Raw genomic sequence first — 23,084 nt, forward strand, 5'->3', positions numbered from 1 at the left:
AGAGGGCTTCAATAAGTAGCTGAGGCTGTCAGCGAATCTCGGTCCTCTGGTCTCAGCCTCCTGAACACTGGGATTACAAGCGTGCGCCACCACGCCCAGCTCCATGCCCAGTTTTAATTAGATTATATTGACAAACTAAAACAACACATGGGCTGTTCCATCTATTTTGGTCAGAAGACACTGGGGATACAAGCCAGTGTTGAGAGAAGAAGCTTATTCTTCCCCTGTGCTCTCCAGGGCCCCTGCCTAGGAACTCTAAGAACCCACATCTTACCCAAACACTGCCTCTGTGGGGAAGCCTCCTAGTGATCACGCTTGCCATGACTTCTGCCATGACAGCAGAAGTCTTATCAATCTGCCACCTCTGCAGGAGGGATGTCTTGGGACTGAAGCTGGCTTCACCCAGGAGGCCTGCTGAGGTGCTGCAGAGTGAAGGAGTACGGAGTGGAGAAGAAACAAGGAAAGACTGCAGCAAGGTAGAACTTCTGGGTCTAGCTGGCAGTAAGGTGAGATGTTTTCTGTTTTGGAGTAGTGGTAAATGCAGGCTAAAAGCTCTAAACACCTTCAGTGGCTGAAGGGAAGGCACCGGATTCTTCTAGGTGGTGTGCAGGTCTCACCTTCCTTTCAGGGGTCACACTGGTGGGTGTGCCCAGCCTTGTGATCTGTTGGTTTCCCTCAGTGTGCTTCAGTTAATGTCTTGATTTTCACTCTCATTGATAATTAAAGCAGATTAGATAGAAAGTCAATTTTCTTATCTTAAGAAGCTTCCAGTGAATGCTATAGGTACTGAATGATTTAGACAGATGCCTATTTTAGTAAACAAATTCTCATTTTTATTTTCCCAAATAGCCATAATGGCCAAGGTTGGTAATAATTGTTGTTTCCTTTTTGAGCCCCTACTCCCTAAGTTGTGTCATTCCAGAAGTTCCATTCAGAATCTATTCTTCTCCAAATGAACTTATGAAACATTTGCAGTCACATTCATAACTCAGTGTAAGCTTGCTCTTTCTTTCTCCTTCCTTCCTTCCTTCCTTCCTTCCTTCCTTCCTTCCTTCCTTCCTTCCTTGCATTTCAGATTGAATCCAGGGATACTACTACTGAGCTAAACCCCAAACCATTTTATTTATTATTTATTTTTATTTTTCAAAAGGGCCTTGCTAAGTTACCATGTGTTGCCTTTGTTTGCACGATCCTCCTCTCTCAACTTCCCAGGTATTGATATTACAAGTCTGTGCCACCGCAGCCAACTTCTTACCTTTTTTTTTTTTTTGCAGGTCTGGAGATGAAACCCAGGGGCATTTGACCTCCGAGCTACATCCCCTGCCCTGTTTTTAATTCTTTATTTTGAAACAGGGTCTCACTAAGTTACAAAGGGCCTCACTGAGTAGCTGAGGCTGTCTACAAACTGCTGAGACTGACCTTGAACTTTTGGTCCTCCTGTCTCATTCTCTCAAGTACTGGGATTATAGGCCTGTGCTCCCACACCTAACTCAGCACTCTTTATTTTATTTTTTGGTGCTGGGGATTGAATCCAGGGGCATTTTACTTAAAAGTTACACCCCAGCCCTATTTTATTTTTATTTTGAAACAGGGCCCTGCTAGGCTGATGAAAGTGCTTGCTGAGGCTGTCACTGAACCTGTGACACTCCTCTCCTATTCTCATCCTCCCAAGTACTGGGATTATAGGTATGCACCACCATGCCTGGCTTCAGCACTCTTTTATTATGTGACACTTTACTCTTCTTCCAAAAACTTAGTTAAGTCCACCAAGAAATCATTTAATTTTCAGAATCATGGAAGAATCCTTAGGGATGTTCCTTAAAGCATATAAGCAAGCTTCTATCTACCCATCCATATTTTTTTCTGCAGTACTGGGGATTAAACCTAGGGGCCCTCTACCACTAGTCACATCTCCAGTATTTTTATAATTTTTTTTGTTTTGACACAGGTTCTCACTGAGTTCCCCAGGCTGGACTTGAACTTGTGATCCTCCTACCTCAGACTCCTGAGTTGCTGGGAGTGTGCCATGGATGCCTGGCAAAGCAAGCTTTCTAAATGTAGCAACTATCAAGGAAATTCTAGATTTCAACCCCAAAGGGAAGTATGTGGCCTTTAAAAAGGTAACATTTTAGCTGAGCATGGTGACACACACTTGTAATTCCAGTACTTAGGAGGCTGAGACAGGAGTATTCTAGGTTCTCGGTCAGCTTCAGCAACTTAGTGAGCCCCCCCCCCCTTTTTTTTAAAGACAAGGTCTTGTTATGTTGCCCAAACTGGCCTTGAACTTCCTGGGCTCAGGCAATCCTCCTGCCTCAGACTTCCAAAATGCTGGGCTTTCAGGCATGTACAATAAAGATTTTTTCTATATTAGATATTACAGTTGTGAAATTAATAATTTTAGCTTTAATTTTGGAAGTAAGCCAATTCTACTAAGACTATGAGAAGGGCATTTTGTTAGTTTATGAGAGTTTCTATGAAACACAATACTTTGGGGGAAAACAGAGAGAATATTGTGTTTACTGAGCCATGGGTGGGTAACTGACATTGGATGACATAATAGGCAATTATAACATCTAGCATTCCAAAATTATTTAATAATTTGTTTTGAAGAAATATAGCTTCTAAAAAAAAAACAAAAAGAAGACCTATTTATTTAGATGGTTGCATGTTAAATGTATAAAATAAACTAATCTGACTCCCCAAAAATCAAATATTTTGCAGCAACCAAAACTTAGAAAGGGTTTCAAAAGTTTATTGATAAATTGGTTTGGGGGTAGAGCACAGTGGTAGAGAGCTTGCCTAACATGCATGAGGTCCTGGGTTTGATATCTAGGACCGCAAACTTTTTTTGTGTGTGTGGTACTGGGGATGGAACCCAGAGGCATTTTACCTCCAAGCAATACCCTCAGCCCTATTTTCTATTTTTTTTTTTTTTTTTTTTGTGGTACTGGGGGTGGAACCCAGAGGCTTTCTACCTCTGGGCTATACTCCCAGACCTATTTTGTATTTTATTTGGAAACAGGGTCTCACTAAGTTGCTGAGGGCCTAAGTAGCTGAGGCTGGCTTTGAACCTGTGCGATCCTCCTGTCTTAGCCTCCCAAGTGCAGGGATTACAAGTGTGTGCCACCATGCCTGGCCTTCTATTCTTTATTTTGAAACAGGATCTCATGGAGTTGCAAAAGGCTTCACTAAGTAGCTGAGTCTATCTGCAAACCTCCATCTCCATTCTCAGCCTCTCGAATGCTGGGATTACAAGCTTATGCCATCACACCTGGCTGACCACAAACTTTTTAAAAAATTTATCAGCAACAGAATTATGTGGACTGCTAAATGCATTCCCCATAGAAAAAAATACTTCCTGCAGAAATATCAGAAATGGAAGTTAGGCTTCCAGAGCAAACCCCAAAATCTGGGGTAAATATTAGGTACACATATATCTGTACAGCATAACGGCCAAAGAACATGAATTTTTATAGAGGCATGGGACCCTGGATCCAAGCCTGGTGGTGTTGGTCCATCACTAGCAGGATTTCTGCCCTCTCCAGTCACAGCCCTGCCTGGACCTGGAGCATACCTGGAGCAGCCTGTGGCAGGAGCCCACTACTGTTTCAGCAGGCCCAGATGGATGGCTCATGTGTGGAATCCAATCTTCCTCCCCTAAAAAACCTATAGTGCAATTTTATTAAAATACTGCTACTTTTTTACAAAAACAGGAAATACCTGTTATAAGACATATTTATAATGATCAATGTTATATCCCTGTATCTACTCAGGGCTTGCTTCTTCCAGAAAGAGAAGCTCTTAAGCAGAGGTACCACTCACCCTCATGGTGCCATAGAAAAGGCAGACAGGAGGCCGGGCATTCCGAAGGCAGAGACCGAAGGACTGTGGTTTAAGAACAACCTCAGCTATTAGCGAGGCCCTTCACAACTCAGTGAGACTGTTCCAAAAAATAAAAAGATTATAAAATAGGACTGGGGTGTAGCTCAGAGGTAGAATGCCCTTGGGTTCTATCCCTAGTACTGCCAATGAATGAGTGAATGAATGAATGAATGAAAGAATGAAAGAAAAGGCTGACAGGAAACAGAGTTGAGGCCTGTAAGAAGTTACCTGCTTACTGAAATGAATCAGAAGAAATGCTCAGCAAATGTTCACAATGTAGAATAGCCACACTAGAGCCAGGCAAGGAGGTGTATGCCTATAATCCCAGTACTTGGGAGGCTGAGAAAGGAGGATCACACGCTCAAAGCCAGGCTTGGCAACATAGTGAGGCTCTCAACAACTTAGCCAGACCCTATTTCAAAAATAAAAATAAAATATAGGGCTAGAGGTATGGCCTGGAAGAAGAAGGCCCCTGGCTTACAAACACACACACACACACACACACACACACACACACACACACGAGAGGGGGATGCTACCAATAAATGCTTCAAAATCAGAGTATTACAAACTTGTAATAAGTTTTTGCTTTTTGGGTACTATTTATTTATTTTTATTTTTATTTTTGCAGGTCTGGAGATGGAACCCAGGGGCATTTGACCTCTGAGCTATACCCCCTGCCTTATTTTACTTTTTATTTTGAAACAGGGTCTCACTAAGTTGCAGAGGGCCTCACTAAGTAGCTGAGGCTGTCCCTGAACCGTGATCCTCCAGTCTCAGCCTCTTGAATGCTGGGATTACAAGCATGCGCCACCACACCTGGCTTCCTTGGGTACTATTATAAACTCAGATTTTTTTTTTTTTTTTTTTTTTTTTTGGTGGTACTGGGGTTCTTGGAAGCCCTTCTACCTCCGGGCTACACTCCCAGACCCATTTTTACATTTTTATTTGGAAACAGGGTCTCCTAAGCCAGCGCGCGCGGCTGGCTTCGAACCTGCGCGATCCTCCTGTCTCTGCCTCCCAAGCGCGGGGATTACAAGCGTGCGCCACCACGCCCGGCTATAAACTCAGATTTTATAGTAACTCAACAAAACATCAACATCAAGAGAGCCAAAGTAACATATCTTTTGAAGAAGGACAGGTAACAGTATGATCAAGAAACTCTGATTCACTGTTTATATTAATTCATTATATGATGGGGGAGTTCCATTAAAAATGGTTCCTCTACTGGGGCCTCCGAGGCTGGGATCGGAGCCTGCCAAGGGGTTAGGCCGGTGCTGGGGCCTCTGAGGCCAAGATAAGAGTCTGTCGAGGGGTTAGGCTGGTGCCAGGGCCAATGGCCGGCATCAGAGCCTGCCATGAGGCAAGGCCGCTACTGGGGCCTCCGAGGCTGGGATTGGAGCCTGCCAAGGGGTTAGGCCGATGCCGGGGCCAGCGACCAACATTAGAGCCTACCGCGAGGCAAGCCCGGTGCTGGGGCCTCCGAGGCTGGGATAAGAGCCTGCCGAGGGGTTAGGCTGGTGACGGGGCCAATGGCCGGCATCGGAGCCTTCCGTGAGGCAAGGCTGGTGCTGGGGCTTCCGAGGCTGGGATCGGAGCCTGCTGAGGGATTTGGCTGGTGCCAGGACCAGCAGCCAACACCGGAGCCTTCCATGAGGCAAGGCCACTACTGAGGCCTCCAAGGCTGGATGGGAGCCTGCCAAGGGGTTAGACCGGTGCTGGGGTCAGCGAGGCCGTCATCGGAGCCTGCTGTGAGGCAAGGCCGGTGCTGGGGCCTCCAAGGAAGGGATCAGAGCCTGCCGAGGGGTTAGGCCAGTGCTGGGGCCAGCGAGGCCGGGATCGGACCCTCCGTGAGGCTAGGCCGGTGCTGGGCCTCTGAGGCCGGGATTGGAGCCTTCCGAGGGGTTAGGGCGGTGCCGGGGCCAATGGCCAGTATCGGAGCCTGCTGTGAGGCAAGGCCACTACTGGGGCCTCCAAGGCCGGGATCGGAGCCAGCTGAGGGGTTAGGCTGGTGTCGGGGCCAGCGAGACCAGAATCGGGGCCTCCCATGAGACAAAGCCACTGCTTGAGCCAGCGAGGTCTGGATCAGTCCACCGGGTAGCCAGGCCACTACTGGGGCCATCAAGAGTGGGATCGGTACTTGCAACGCAGCATGCACAGAGAAAGATCACAAAAAATATAAATCAGATGCTTCCCCTAATCAGCAAAAACTAGGAGTAAAGGGGCAACAGGAAGAGGTTGAGCTATAGAAAGGGCCCTACAGTGAAGCAACTAAGGTGACCAATCAGAGGGTATGGAATAGGGGAGGATGGAGCCTCTTTAAAATGCAGGAGGTACATAAGCAAATGTATCAAAGTTAATGACCAAACAAGCATGGGATCGAGGGAGGGGGAGGGAATGGGATGGGGGCTGGATGAGGGCTAATTGGATGATGTGTGCTTGTACATCCTCTCAAGTCTTGTATTCCAATGTGATATATGATTACAATGCACCAATTAAAAAAATAAAAAAAAATGGTTCCTCTTTTCCCTACTTGGAAGAAGTATTTGGCATGTTCCCGGCATAGTCTGGGACAGACCTATGTACAATTGTCCCCTGCCTATCCAAAACATTTTAGGGTGAGGTGCTATAACATGTGGCAGAGAGCAAGTTTGCTTACTATAATGTTTATATCTTCTTATTTTGAGACTGTAAGTTATTGAGGCTACAACTAAAGAACTTGTGTCCAAGTACTGCCTCAGCCTCCAAAGAACTGGGATTACAGGTGTGGGCAACTGTACCTGGCTTCAAGCTTGCTTACTATCAAAAGCACAAACACAACAACCTAAAAGAGTTTTTCTTAAAGCTCATAAAATGTATTTTCACCAAATTAGATATTCATTTATATAGCCATCACGTAAGGATCCTTTATTATTAGTTTTAAAAATCAAATCTTTAAGAGAAAACACATGTATACAACATGTTTTGCTCATTTCTTTTTCCCCAGTCATTTCATTAGGAATTCAGTGTTCAGATGTCATCAGCTGGTTCAGGCATCCTGGTCAGCTACTGAGGTGGATGTAGAGCCCACTTGAAAGGTGGATGATGAAGAGAGGTAGCTACAGGTCTTCCCATTAGCCTAGAAATCCTGGCATATAATAGGACTGAGGGGATCGCTGAGCTTATAGATATTCCTGAGCATTTTTCTATCCTCAAAACATTCTAATTTGAAGCCGGGAGTGGTGGCACATGCTCGAAATACCAGCATTTGGGAGAATAAGACAGGAGGATCATGGTTCGAGGACAGCTTCAGCTACTTTAGTGAGGCCCTTTGCAATTCAGTGAGACCCTGTTTTAAAATAAAGAATAATAAGTAGGGCTGGGGGTAGAGCTTGGAGGTAGAATGCCCCTGGGTTCCATCTCCATTATAACACACACACATACACACAAAAAAAATTCCAATTTGAAGTAGTATTCAAAGAAGTATAAATAATGATAATTTTTAAAAAAATACACTAATTTCTAGCAATGAGAGAATTAAAAAAAAAAACAAAAAACAAAAGTCTAAATGATAGTAAAGTCCAGGTGTGGTGCCGCACACTTGTAATCCCGGCATTTGGGAGGCTGAGACAAGAGGATTGTGGACCCTGTTTCAAAACAAAGAATAATAAATAGGGCTAGGGGTATAGCTTGGAGATAGAATGCCCCTAGGTTCCATCTCCAGTACCTAAATAAATAAATAAATAAATACATAAATACATAAATACATAATAGTAAAGGACATTTGCTTCATAAATTAAATGCTAATAATGCCAACATGTTTATTTTATATTTGTTTGTTTATTTTTTGTTACTGGGGATTGAATCTAGGGGCATTCTACCTCTGAGGTATACCCCAGCCTTATTGTTATTTTTTATTTTGAAACAGGGTCTCACTAAGTTGCAGAGGGTCTCACTATTTTCTGAGGCTGGCCATGAACCTGGGATCCTCCTGTTTCAGCCTCCCAAGAACTAAGATTATAAGCGTGCACCACCATGCCTGGCTAAATAACATATTTCAAACATCAGAGATACTTCATCTCACTGAGTCATCATGTCTGGGATATGAATCTGGTTTTTAGTTCCATTTTACATTCTTAAATGATATGAATCACTAAACCTGAATCATTTTTTTGTTGTTGTTCAATTATAGTTTTGCCTAGCTAGGCAGCCTGTCCGTCCGTCCGTCCGTCCGTCCATCCATCCATCCATCCATCCATCCATCCTTCCTTCCTTCCTTCCTTCCTCCTTTTTCTATTTTTTAATTTTTTTGGCACTAGGTTCTACCTCTGAGCTACAGTCCTATCTCTCTCTAGATATATATAGATAGATAGATTTTTTTTTTAATTTGAAGACAGGCTATTACTAAATTGCTGAGGCTGGACTCAAACCTGCAATTCTGTCTCAGCCTTGCATGTACTGGGATTACAAGGATGTGCCACTATGCTCTGTGAGACTCTGTTTCAAAAACAACAACAACAACAACAACAACAACAACAACAAAACACAAAGGGCTGGGATGTAGTTCAGTGGCAGAGTGATTTTGGATTCAATTCCTGCTAACACACACACACACACACACACACACACACACACACACGACTAATAAAAGAACCAGACATTGCAACATACTAGATGCTCGTCCAGTGTATCTTTACCTTCCCCTGGTGGCCTTCTGTAGAACCTTCATTCCCACCAGGCTGCAGGACTTCCCTTCTAACTGTCGATCCTTCAAGATGGCGCCTTCCAAGTGCACTTCACCAAACATTCCATAGGCATCTTGCACCAGAAAGCAGACTCTAGAAAAAGAATTCATATTTGTTCTTTGAGGGGAGAGTTTAGATTAATATAGGACTCAAGATTTCCCGCCTCTTCACTAGAAATCTACTGTAGTCACACTCCTGAAGGTGGAGTCAGGACAAATGAGGACGGACACAAGCACATACCTTCTGGATCTATATATGCAGGTGTTTGAATTGATAGCCACAAATACAGGAGACAGAATTATTTTTTTGGCATGAAACAAACTCCGAAGCCAAATGTGGCTGAAAAGCACACCAAGACAACCATCCTCTCCTACCAAATGTAATCACTGCTGTCCAGAAACAGCACCCCCTTTTCTTCCTTCTTTTTATTGGGGGGGTACTAGGGACTGAAACCAGGGCATTCTACCTCTGAGCTACACTCCCAGCTCTATTTTGTTTTTATTTTGAAACAGGTCCTTGCTAAGTTGTTGAGGCTGGCCTTCACCTCTTGTTTCAGTCTCACATGTACTAGGATTATAGACTTGCACCACCATGCCTGACTCAGAGTGTTCCTTCTTTGAAACAGGGTCTCACTAAAGTTGTGGAGGGTCTCACTAAGTAGCTGAGGCTGTCAGCAAACCACAATCCTCCAGTCTCAGCCTCCTGAATGCTGGGATTACAAGTGTGCGCCACCACACCCAGCTTATTCTTTATTTTTGAAACAGGGTCTCACTGAGTTGCAGAGGGCCTTACTAAGTACCTGAGCCTGGCCACAAATCTGTAATCCTCCTGTTTCAGCCTACCAAGTACTGGGATTACAAGTGTATGCCACCATGCCCAGCATTATGTTTTATTTTGAAATAGGGTCTCACTAAGTTTCAAAGGACCTCACTTAGTTGTCAAGGCTGGGCTCAAATCTGTGATTCTCCTGTCTCAGCCTCCCTAGTACTGGGATTACAGGTGTGTGCCGCTATGCCTGGCCACAAAACTGTTTTAAATATAAGACTATAAAAGAGAAGAGCAGATGACAAGCAAACAATAAACGCAGGGAGTCTCAATCTGAAGCCAGGACTCCAGACACCCTGACATGTCCCGAGGTGGAAAGGAAAAGCAAAGGGAAGCCAGCTGCCATGGTATACACCGAAAATCTGAGTACTTGGAGGTTGAGGCAGAAAGGTCAGATTCTATCTTAAAATAAAAGGGCTGGGGTATAGCTTAGAGAAAGAATGCTCCTGGGTTCAATCCCAGTACCACAAAGCAACAACAACATGAAAGAAATAAAGGGAAATACTGATGAAAGAAAGTATCTTTAACTAAATTGCTAGTTTGCCATGGAATGAGCTCCAAAATGTGCTCTTATAAAAATCAACAAACAAGAAAATAAACCACAATGTGGGAAGAGTCAGAAAAAATAAGAGACCTGCTGAAGACTCAATATATTAGAATTAACAACTAGGAAATTCAGAACAGCATGTGTGTGTGTTGGGGGTGGGGAGAGGTGAGAGGGTAGTAGAGATTTAACCCAGGAGTATTCTGTCTCTGAACTGCATTCCCAGCCCTTTTAAAATTTATTTCAAGACAGGATCTTGCTAAATTACCAAGGCTAAACATGAGCTTGTGTTCCTCACACTCCCAAAGAGAGTTTTGGGAATGTCTCACACTCCCCAAAAGCTAGGATTATATGCATATACCATAGCACCTAACTCAGAATAACTTTTTTTTTTGCGCGGGTCTGGGGATGGAACCCAGGGGCATTCAACCTCTGAATTACACCTCCTGTCCTATTTTTTATTCTTTATTTTGAAACTGGGTCTCACTGAATTGTAGAGGGCTTCATAAGTAGCTGAGGCTGTCCACGAACCACAATCCTCCAGTCTCAGCCTCCCAAATGCTGGAATTACAAGCGTGTGCCACCATGCCCAGCTTAGAATAACTTTTTAAAAGTTAAATTATAAAAATATTAACATGAGACAAGAAGCTATACAAAATGATTTGGCAAATTTGAAGAGTGAAATAGAACTTTCAAACAGGAAAGCTATATACCAATAAGCAAAAAATGAGAAATGCATTGAATGAGCTTAACAAATAGCCATGTCCATCTGGAGAGTGTGTTTGTGGGACTGATTTCTGAAGCTACCTAAGTCACCTAGAAGGTGGCTTGAGAGTAGAGAGAGAAGGGACAGAACAAGAAGGTCTAATGTAGGCCTATTAGGAATCCCAGAACAAAATAGATGAAGGAGAAACAAGCATTTGTAATACAGTGACTAAGAAAATCCATTCTAACAGGTGCATTATGATGGACTTAGACAGAACCAAAGCAAAGAGATTTCTTTTTCTTTTTTTGTGGTACTAGGAATGGAATCCGAGGGCACTCTACCTTTGAGCTACACCCCAGCCCTATATTTTTATTCTTTATCTTGAAACAGGTCGCACTCAGTTGTGGAGGGCTTCACCAAGTAGCTTACGCTGGCCACTAACCTGCAATCCTCCTGTCTCAGCCTCCTAAGTACTGGGATTACAAGTATGTGCCACCATGCCCGGCTCAAAGAGAAGATTTAGAAGCAAGAAGCACACAAATAATATTTTTTATTTATCTGAATAGGTTAGCATCTTTTAGCAAGAAGTGCACAATGAGACTATTTTTCAAAGAACATCTACAAACAAACATTAATTTGACTTTCACCAACCTTTTCCAAAGCCATGAATACAACCAGAAACCAGTGGAATATTTGCAAACTTCTGAAAACTAAACTAGAACTGTCTGCCAGCAAAACTACCTGTCAAGAATTGTAGTAAACTGGGTGTGGTGGCACATGCTTATAATCCCATTACTTGGGAGGCTGAGACAGGAGGATCACAGGTTTGCAGCCAGTCGCAGCAATTTAGCCAGACCCTCTGCAACTTATTAAGACCTTGCTTCAAAATAAAAAATAAAATAGGGCAGGGGTTGGCATTCAGAGGTAGACTGTCCTTAGATTCAATACCTAGTACCACAAAAAAAAGAAAGAAATTGCGGTAAAATGTGCTCTCATGGTACACAATGGTGGCACATACCTGTAATCCCAGTGACTTGAGAGGCTGAGGCAAGAGGATCACAGATTCCAGGCCAGCCTCAGCAACTCAGGGAGAATGCGCCTCAAAATAAAAAGTCTAGAAGCTGGCCATGATGGTATATTCCTGTATTCCCAGTACTTGGAATGTAGATATAGGAGTATTACAGGTTCAAGACCAGCTTCAACAAATTGGTGAGGCTCTTAGCAACCTAGTGAGATCCTGTTTCAAAACAAAAAACATAAAAAGGGCTGCAGGTGTATCTTGAATAAAAATGCCTCTGGTTTAATCCCTAGTATCACAAAAATAAATATAGGATAGATTGATAAATATTCAAAAGGACTAGGGATGTAGCTCAGAAATAGACCACCCCAAGGTTAAATCCCCAAAACACACACACAGAAAGTTGTGGTCAAATAAAGACATTTCCAGGTAAACTAGGACTGTTTCCCACTTTCATAGTGAGATATATGCTAAATACTAAGGCAATAATAAAATAATTTCTAAGTAGACTTTAGGAAAAAAATTATTTGTGAAAAGGTCTCAAATACAAAAAGGATATTAAATAAGTCAGAATAAACATGGTGAGATAACATAATACCACAAATGGCAACATAAACCAACAGGTAGAGAACTGAAACTAGGAATGGAAGGCATGGATGGGCGACAAGTTTAAATGTGGCCAAGTCCTTATGGCACTACAGGCACAAAATTAGGTATGAACTTACACAGTCTGTGTGGTAAAGTATCAAGGATAGCAACTAGAAGAAGAGAGAGTATAACTTTCAAGTTACTGGAGGGAAAAAAATGAAGTGAAAGATATAAACAAACAAAACTAAAATATGAGGAAAACCATAAAAAGGCAAGAAAAATATAGGGTAGTAAGTAAGATAGTAGACCTAAATTCTTATATATCAGAAATGGAAAAAAACAATTTTACCTTGTCAGTTTTAGGATAGAAAGCATTATTAAGATTAGAGAAAGCCAGATGTAGTGGTGCATGCCTGTAATCCCAGTACTGGGAGGCTGACACCAGAGGATTGGAAGCTCAAGACCAACCAGTCTTAGCACCTTTGTGAGTCCTGGTTTCAAAAACAGTAAAATAAGGCTACAAGTGTAGCTTGGAGGTAGAATGCCTCTGGGTTCAATCCCCCTGCACCACAAAAGAAAGAGGAAAATAAAAAAAAGAGAGAGACGCTACTTGGAAGGCTGAGATAGGAGGATTGTAGGATCGAGGCCAGTCTCAGCAATTTAGCATTTCAATTAATTTGTGTTTCAAAATTAAAACTAAAAATAACACATTTTTCTTTTCAGTACTAGAGATAGAACCCAGAGGCATTCCACCTCAGACCTACATGTACAAACCTTTATTTATTTTTGTATTTATTTATTTATTTGTGCATGCATGGTACTGGGGATTGAACCCAGAGGCATTCTACATCTAAACGACACAGCCAGACTTTTATTAATTATTGCGCGGAAGCATTCTACCTCCAAGCTACACTCCCAACCCCTTTTATTTTTAGCTTTGGAACAGGGTCTGGCTAAGATGCTGAGAGTCTTGCTACACTGCTGAGGCTGTCCTCAACCCTGAGATCCTGGAGGAAAGAAGGAAATTTGCTAAAGAACACAATGTACTTAAACATATCGAAGTCAACCACTAAGCCAAGCATAAGAAGGAAGGAAGGGGAGAGAATGGGGTGGGAATTGGGTAGGGGCTAAATGGGCGATGTGTACATGTATGTCCACAAACGTTTTTTTTTTTTTTTACCCCAATATGATGTATGAATACAATGCACCAATAAAAAATAAAATAAAAACAACAACCCTGAGATCCTCCTCTCAAAGCCTCCCAAGTACTGGGATTACAGGCATGCACCAGCATGCCTGGATAGTTATTTTAATTTTCCAACAGGATCTCACCAAGTTGCTGAGGTCCTTGCTAAAGTGCTGAGTCTGGCCTTGAACCTGGGATCTTTCTTCCTTAGTATACCAAGTATGGACATTACAGGCATGTGCCACTACATTTGGCTTTATAACATAGTTTTCAACTCACAGATCAAATAGGAAATCACAGTGGTAAAGAGACAATCCCTTGAGCTGTTGATAATAAAAATGCAACATGTCAAAACTTGGATTACACTAGGTGTGGTGTCAATACCTATAATCCCAGTACTTGGGAGGCTGAGACAGGAGGACTGTAGTTTCCAAGAAGCCTAAGCAAGTAGTGAAACTCTCATCAACCTAATGAGACTCTGTTTCAAAAATAAAATTATTAGCTGGGCATGGTGACACACACTTCTAATCCCCACACTTGGGAGGCTGAGACAGAAGGATCACATAGGTTGGAAGCCAGCCTCAGGTACTTCGTGAGGCTCTCAACAAATTAGTGAGACCCTGTTTCCAAATAAAATATAAAAAAAATAGGTCTGGGAGTATAGCCCGAAGGTAGAAAGCCTCTGGGTTCTGCCCCAAGTACCACCAATAAACAAACAAATAAATAAATAAATAAATAAATGTATGTATGTGTGTATATATATATGTATATATATGTATATATATACATATATATATGTATATATATGTGTATATATATATATATATATATATATATATATATATATTCCGTGATGGTACACTCTTGTAATCCCAGCATTGGGAGGCAGAGACTGGAGGATTGTGGTTTGTGGACAGCCCCAGCTATTTAGTGAGGCCCTTTGCAACTCAGTGAGACCCTGTTTCAAATATAAAGAATAAAAAATTCGGGCCTCGCCGGGCATGGTGGCGCATGCTTGTAATCCTCGTGCTTGGGAGGCAGAGACAGGAGGATCGCGCAAGTTCGAAGCCAGCCACACACGCTGGCTTAGGAGACCCTGTTTCCAAATTTTAAAAATGTAAAAATAGGTCTGGGAGTGTAGCCCAGAGGTAGAAGGGCTTCCAGGAACCCCAGTACCACCAAAAAAAAAAAAAAAAAAAAAAAAAATTAGGGCTGGAGATGTTGCTCAGAGGTAGAATGCCCTGGGTTCCATCCCCAGTACTGCAAAACAAACAAACAAACAAACAAACAAACAAACAAAATAGGGCTAGGAGTATATCTTGGAGGTAGAGTGCTTCTGGGTTCAATCTCCAGTACCACAAACAAGCAAACAAGCAAGCAGGCACACAAACTGAAAAAATAGGAAGTGTAATCCAAGGAAATTATATAGCCTTCCATATAATAAAATAGTACTTTTCCTATTTACATTTTAAGATTAGTTTTCTATGTACTTATCAGGAATTCTACACCAAATCTCTCAGGATTCTGAACTTTCTCAGTGCTCCATACTTAAGAGCTTATGTTCTGCTGCAACCTGGAGGTGTCAGCGTGTACACCTAAGACAGGGCATGCATCTGAGGACCTGTTAACACAAAACCTGGGGCTCCCTTTGTGCTTTGCTAGGTTGGATTTCCTATTTTCTACACGTATAGCCTTCGTTTTCTTTCTTTTTGAACCCAGTGCATTCTACCTATGAGATATACCCTCGGCTTTATTTTTTATTCTTTATTTTGAAACAGGGTCTCACTAAGTTGCTGAGGCTGGCCACAAACCCATCATCCTCCTGTTTCAGCCTCCCAAGTACCAGGATTATAGATGGTGCCACCACACCTAGTGTACACACCCTATTTTTCATTTTCATTTTATTTATTTTGTAGTACTGGAGGACTGAACCCAGGGGCATTCTATCTCCAAGCTACACCCCTAGACCTATTTTTTATTCTTTATTTTGAAACAGGATCTTACTAAGTTTAGAGGGACTCACTATGTAGCTGAGACTACAAGCATGCACCATATTTTTCATTTGTATATAGGGTCTTACTAAGTTGCTGAGGCTGGCCTAGAACTTTTGGTCTTCCTGTCTCAGCTTCCCAAATATTGTATAGGTGTGCACCACCAAAAATGACTTATCTTTCCTTTTTTTTTTTTTTTTTTTGCAGTACTGGGGAAAGAAACCTGAGGCATTGTGCCTCTGAGATGTACCCTCAGCCCTGTTTTCTAGTCTTTTTATTTTTTTGAAACAGAGTCTCACTGAGTTGCAAAGGGCCTTGCGAAGTAGCTGAGGCTGTCCGTGAATGGTGATCCTCCTGTCTCAGCTTCCCAAACGCTGGAATTACAAGCGTGCACCACTACACCCAGCCCTATATCTTTCCTTATTAACTGATTTTTTGAATTCAGTAGCTCACACCTTCTAGCTTCCTGAAAACGTGGGAATGGAAGGAAAAAATTTGAAACTAAAATTGTTGAAACTCAGCCTACAAACTTTATGAGCCATTGGGCTAGGTACAGATTTCTAGACTAGAGCTACTTTTCCATGCAATGTCCATTTGTGCTTTGTTTCCCTTCCTTCTTGCTGGGAGCTAAGGACTACTTTAGTTCCCTGCATGCAATGGGATAGGAGAATGAACATCTGTTGAACTCATCTTTGTCTATAGACCATCAAAGGCCTCCTCACTTCCCAGTTACTCCATAGCACCTACCTTACATCTCTATTTGATTTCTTTGTAGGAAGGATGAGGCAGAGCCTTGAGGACCAGGACACAAAGGTGGGACTACTTCCTGAGTAGGAGGCCCCAGGCTTTCTTGCAGGAAGACAGAAACAAAGTGGCCCCCTGCCTACAACACACCATTGCTAAGGCCTACAGTGTAGGATTGAAGTACTCTAGGCTCAATTTTAAGTGTTATTATTTTTTTTTTCTGCAGTACTGGGGGTGGAACCTAAGTGCATTCTACCTCTGAACTACACTCCCAGCCCTATTTTTTAGTCTTTCTTATTTTTGAAACAGGGTCTCACTGAGTTGCACTTTTCTAAGTAGTTGAGGCTGTCTGAAAACTGCAGTCCTCAGGTCTCTGCCTCACGGAGGCTGGGATTACAAGTGTGCACCACCCCGCCCAGCACTAGTTCTCTTTTTGATTGTTCATGCTGTGGAGAGAGGGTGGCTGGACCTTTGCCTGCAGTTTCTGACATCTGCCTTTATCTCAAAGAACCAAGGAGAGTCCTCTTGTTTATTCTTTCACCCTAGAGATGAGTTGTCACTGATTTTTCCTTTTCCCCCTTTCTGTTCATGCCCATACAGTTTCCTACTTTGTTCTGCTCACAGAGCTGTGGCCCAGTGACAGGCTGGCTCAAGCAAAGGTGGAGTCACCTGCCCCACTGGTTCCACTGGACTGCAACTGGCATTCAGCAGACAGCCCAAAGGACAATTTGCTTATCAGCAGTACATACTAGATTCCATTCCCCTGTCAATGCTTCCTGCTCAGCACACTATCTTCTGAAATCAGTGCTGGTTTAACAGGTCTGAGCAGAAAAGAGCCTCATGACTGACTTGTTTTTCCAGACCCACCAGAAATTTACCCTAAGTTATATCACATTCAGTGGAACTCAAATGGCTTTCCAGAGAGGCAGTGTCATATTAGTAACTCTGGACCTACCTTGCAAAAGTTATTTTCCTGTGTGAGCATGAATTTACTGATGCTTACCACAGGAACCAGAGAACTTTCAAAGAATGTCAATGAGTACTGACATAATTCATATTACATGGGCCAGGCAAGAGAATGGCACAAGCATATCCATCTTTCCTGGGTAGAAATCTGAGCAAACTTTTATAATAGAGTGTCATAATTTTCTCCATCTAGTTCTACACCTAGGTTGTCTACGGCTTTGAATGCTATTTTATTTTATTGATACTAGGGGTTGAACCCAGAGGTCTTCTACCTCTGAGGTATATCCCACTCTTTTAATTTTTTATTTTGAAACAAGATCCTTGAACCTGTGATCCTTCTGAGCTTCCCAAGTACTGGGATTACAGGTGTGCCCCACCATCTCTTAAAATTTCAATCATCTCCCAACAGTTCCAGGCTAGAGACCACACCTTTAACACATGGGGCTTGAGGACATTCCAGATCCAAACTAGAGCAACCACACAACATGAAGTCAGAAAATTCTAAACATGAAACACAAGACATACTTCAACATTTTTTTTAATGGTGCTTGGGATGGAACCCAGTAACATTCTACTTCCAAGCTACACCCCCAGCCCCATTTTTTTTGCTTTAATTTGAAACAGGGTCTCACTAAGTTGCAGAGGGCCTCACTAAGTAGCTGAGGCTGTCCTTGAACCCAGATCCTCCTGTCTCAGCCTCCAAGTACTTGGATTACAAACGTGTGCCACCACACACAACTACTTCATCATATTTGACATAATTTGTTTTAATTTATAAAAGTGGAGAATTATCAGCCTAATTCCTAGAGCTAAACCTCATCACAGTTCGCACACAGGTGAGACTTATCTACTCTTGTCTGCATTGATGGGATGAATGTTCTATATATCTGTGGAGTCTAATTAAGGCAGGGCAGAGGACCTGAGAACAGGAAAACGTAAAGCAGCCATCTGCATTCCCCTTTCTGTGAGGTTGGGGGAGATGAGCAGGGAGGTGAGAGACTGATGGGCACCAGAGCATCAGGCCCAGACCAGCCCACAGATAATCATTCAAATTAAGGACTGAAACCTTGCAAAAGCCATTGGTCTCCAAAACCCAATTCTGACCAATCCTAAAAGAACAGATAAAAACCTCAAGGTTTAAAAGCCCATCCCCCACTTCATGTTTACTCTTTTTCTGGACCCCCCCCCAAAGGGGGGGTGCTTTATCCTCTATCTGTCCCTAACTTACAATAAAATTTTCATATTTCTATACCCTTCTCTAGTCCTTGGACTTCATTTGTTGAAATCCACTGGACAAGAACCCTAATAAGAGGAAACCCCTGTTTCAATTTTGGTGTGTTGGCTAGGAAGAGTAGTAGGGTAAGTAGAAAAGGAGGAAACTTGGATGGATTTTGCCACGTATTCATACAGGCTCAGATTGAGCATTTTAATCCCATGTGGCTCATATTTAAACTTAATTTGTGCTGTTCCTCTTAAAAGCAAGTAAGGCACAGTGGCTGGGAGGAAAAAGGCAAATAAGATAAAACACCCATTTCATAATGAGCCAACCACTACCACATGTGGCTAATGTGACTCGAGAACTAAATTTTAAATTTTATTTTGTTTAAACACAAATAAGCACCAGGCATGATGGCACAGGCCTATGATCCCAGTACTTGGGAGGCAGAGACAGGAAGATCACAGGTTTGAGACCAGCCTCAGCAATTTAGAGAGACTCTCAGCAACCTAGTGAGACCCTCTTTCAAAGCTAAAAATAAAAGGAACTGGGGGTGTCGCTCAGAGTTAGAATGCTCCTGGGTTTGATCCCAAGTAACTTCCCCCACCTCTGAACAATGAAGCTGGCCCAGAACCTGAGATCCTCCCATTTCAGCCTTTCAGTTACTAGAATTACAGGTTTGTATCACCTCATAGTTTAAATGTTGAAAACGGTTACGGTTTTGAGAGAAGATGTTACGGTTTGGGAAACTGTCCCCAGGGACCTTTGTTAGACCCCTGGGAATAATTCTCCCTCCAAAAAACCCCACAAAACCCACGGGTTCTTGTCCTGAGCTAAGGATAAATATGCAATAGCCCGGACTCTTGCTGAAATTCCAGTAATTGGAGGACCTCAGGTTCTGGGCCAGCTTCAGCAATATAGGGAGCCCTTGCAACTTAGCGAGATTCTGTTTCATAAAAAGGGGAATAGGTTGGTTCCATATTTTGGCTATTATGAATTGTGTTGCTATAGGTCTCTATCCAAAAATGAATGGATTGCAAAATTATGGAAAATACACAATGGAATTCTACTCAGCTATAAAGAAGAAGAAAATCATGTCATTTGCAAGAAGATGGAAAGACCTGGAGAACATTATGTTAAGTGAGATCAGCCAAGCACAGAAAGAGAAGGGACATGTTTTCCCTAATATGCCCAAACTAGGGAGTATTAGGGATACCAGAGGGACTCCAGATAATGGAGGGGAAACCTCAGCAAAGCTAGAATGAAAGGATAGGAGAGGAAGAAGGCTGAGGTTGATTAATGGAGGAGCTATATCTGAATATGTGTAAAAGTATGAATATAGCATGGTCAGCCTGGACACTCTTTGTTCGGAGGGGGTAAGGGCAAATGGGGGGGAAAGGGCACCAAGTACAGTCTGAATGTATGCCATTTTTAATATGTTCTACATAAAAATAAAAAAATATTTTAAAAGTTTCTTAAAAAAATTAAAAGGGGGGATGAGGTGAAGCTTGGGGGTAGAATGTCCCAGGGCTCAATCCTCAGTAGCACAAAAAACAAAGAGAACTTTTCTTTTCTGAGACTGGGACTCTGTTGCCCAAGCTGATATGATTCTCCTGCCTCAGCTTCCCTAGCAGTAGGGATTATAGGTATGCACCATAGTGCCTGTCTCCAAATGCTTATGAATCTCACTTGAGGGTGAATTTCACCACCCTTCTTTTGTCTATTTTCTATTTTTTCTCTCCCTGTTTATAGGTCACACATTTCTGATCTCTCTCTCTCTCTCTCTCTGGTATTGGGGATTGAACTCGGGGGTTGCCAGGGATGTTCTACTACTGAGCCATTCCCCCAGCCCCTTTTAAATTTTAAAATATGATCTCTCTAAATTGCTAAAGCTGGCCTCAAACCTTTGATCCTCCTGTCTCAGCCTCCCAAGTACTGGGATTACAGATGTGGGCCACCACCCCTGGCTCCTATGTCTTTGTATGTCTTATAATTTTTTGTTGACAATTGGGCATTATGCATAACATAGCAACTCTGGAACTCCTTCCTCTCCTGTTATGAACTTGTCTTTTTTTGGAGTCTGTGTGACCCTGTATGTATGACATGGCACAAGTTTTAAGGAAAGTGGCCCTGAGAAAAAATGGTTTTTGGTTAGAGTATTTTTTGTTTTTAGATGTTTTTTGTTAGTTATTGTTTTTTGGGTAATTGTATAGGAACTTGTCTGAATTCTGTGAAGTTTACTTCCCCTGCAAGGTGCAGCCTCTTATGTTCCCACTCGAGTCTTTCCTCCTTGTTTTTACCTTTTCATAGGGGTACACAAAGGTAGCCCTCAGGTCAGCAAAAGCCATTAACTGGTATTGTGCTGACGTCCCCTCAGCCAGTCAGATAATCTCCACTGGATGTATGGTTTAGAGGTGCTCTGCTGGCCTAAGGAGTGGAGAATGGCTATCCCCCTCCTCCAAGCAGATATCAGATTTTTCCTTTGCAGTCATTTCTGTGAGGGTGAGGCCTGGGGTATGCCTGTGGACCAAGGGTGTGAATGGTTTTATTTTAAATGCTGGATTCCTTGGGGTGCTCCTGGGTCAGAGCAGCTTATCATTCCTCCAGTGTGGTCAGAGGTGGTGCTGGCCACGTGCTGGGGGCCTTCACTATTTACTGATTGGCCTCTTAGCTCCTCCCTGTGGGCTGCTCTAACTGTTCTCAAGACCTTCACAACCTCAAGGTTTGACTGTGACCCAGTAGGGCTCTTCATGGCTATCTCTGTTCTCTGATTCATATATGTGTGTTTGTTGTAGGGAAAGGGTATTGGGCACTGAGTCAGGGGTGATCTATCTCTGAGCTATATCACCATATATTTTTATTTATTTTGTTTTTAAAGGGGTCTCACTAGGTTGCAGAAAATCTGGTAAATTGCTGAGATGGTCTGCAAACCTGTGAGCCTCCTTCCAGTCTCAGCTGTCTAAGTATTGGGATTACTAAGTATGTGCCACCACACTCAGCTTCTCTGATTCTTTAAATGTGTCCATTTGCAACCTACTGGTTGCTATACTATCACAGAGATACATGTGCTCTCTGAATTGCTCTCTACCAATATCCCCATTGTTTTCAATGTATTTTAGGCATGAAACTCTCCCATTTTGTTCTAAATAAAGTTAGCTCCTCTTAGCGTACTATATTAGTCTTCTTTCTTACAACTCCCTCCACTTCCTACCCTGGGTTTTAATAAATGTAACTTTGATTTTAAGTTAAGAACAATGCTTTCTTCTTGTCTCTGCACTCCTGTCCCCAAACTCCTTTGCTGGAATCCTCATCTCAAAGATGATAGTGCTAGGAGTGAGGTCTTTCAGGGGTTATTACATCAGAAGATAGTCCTCATGAATAGGGCTAGTGCCCTTAGAAAAAAGAATCTTCTGGTGCCTTGAGCTGGGACTGCTCATCCTCCAGGACTGCAAAAGAGAAACTTCTGTTGTTTATTAGCCAACGAGTCTATGGTATTTTCTTTTTATTGCTTTAACAGCTTGTTCTACTATTATATTCTCTTATCTCCTTCCTCCCTCCCTCCAGTAATGGAGGATAAACCCAGGGACGTTCTATCTCTGAAATACACCCCTGGCCCCGTTTTATTTTTTATTTTGAAACAGGGTCTCGGTAAGTTGCTGAAAGTCTCCTAAGTTGCTGAGGCTGGCTGTGAACCTGCTATTCTTGTCTTAGCCTCTCAAGTCCTGGGATTACAGGTGTGTGATCCTATCTTCTCTTTCTCTCTGATCATCTTCTGGCCTTCTTTCAGCTTCTCAAACATGGGAAGCTCTTCCCCATCAGAGGGTTTCATACATGGTGTTCTCTGCTATGAGTGCTCTTCTTTCAACTCTTTGCATAATTGTGCTGCTTCTTCCAGAGAGGCTTAAAGACTGCTTCCTTTCAGAAGCTTTCCCAGCTGCCTCCCAGCCCCTCTGTCTCTTATGCTCTGTGCACTTTTTTCCTAGCATGGGTGTTTGTCCATGTGCTAAGTCTCTCTCCCAGGCAGAGATAATGGGCATGCTTAGCTCACTACCAGGTACCTAGAACCTCACAGCGGCCCTGGCCAAGAGGCGATCCTTGCTGTATGTAGTACAATAAAGGGTGTATCACAATACATACATCTATTTTTTTTGGTACTAGGGAGCATTCTACCTCTGACCTACATCCCCAGGCCTTTTGATTTTTTTTGAAACAGGGTCTACTAAGTTGCTAGAATGATCTTGAGCCTGTGATCTTCCTGTCTCAACCTCCCAAGCACTGGGATTACAAGCATGAGTTGCCATGTCCAGCTAGCACATACTGATTTATTAGATATCCCTAAACAGTCAGGTCAAGACATTACTATGGAGCCCAGTGACACCTCTTGTGCCCTATGTATTAAGGATCTTGTGGAGTCTCACTTTATATTGTCAGGCTTCGCAGTCTTATACTTGACTCATTTACTGTGTTTAAGAAAATCAAGATGTCTCAGGAAGAAATAAAGAACAACTCACCCTTAAGTCTACAAATTCAGAACGGAGTTTCCAATTATTCTCAAAGCTTATCAAGTGAGGGCTAGAAAGCTCTCTGCTTCCTCATTTCCATGCAGAATTGGTCTGTACTCCTAGCAGATCATAGAAGCAAAGAGAAAACCTCCTCCCCAAGCAGTAGAGTAGACAGGGTAGATTTTTCTCTCT

The 23,084-nt window shown here is 42.6% G+C and overlaps 1 protein-coding gene across 1 annotated transcript in view; it reads right to left on the minus strand.

Annotated features, from left to right (window-relative positions):
- The window catches only part of SPIDR (scaffold protein involved in DNA repair), a gene marked incomplete at both ends in the record, with an annotated part of 357,325 nt that overhangs the window by 63,751 nt on the left and 270,490 nt on the right, over positions 1-23,084 (minus strand). The window contains one exon of the mRNA XM_080715140.1: positions 8,559-8,699. Coding sequence (XP_080571266.1) covers positions 8,559-8,699 — 141 coding nt within the window. The remainder of the gene's footprint in view (positions 1-8,558; positions 8,700-23,084) is intronic.

The sequence above is a fragment of the Muscardinus avellanarius genome, assembly GCF_963383645.1.
Source record: "Muscardinus avellanarius genome assembly, chromosome: 1".
Lineage (NCBI taxonomy): Eukaryota > Metazoa > Chordata > Mammalia > Rodentia > Gliridae > Muscardinus > Muscardinus avellanarius.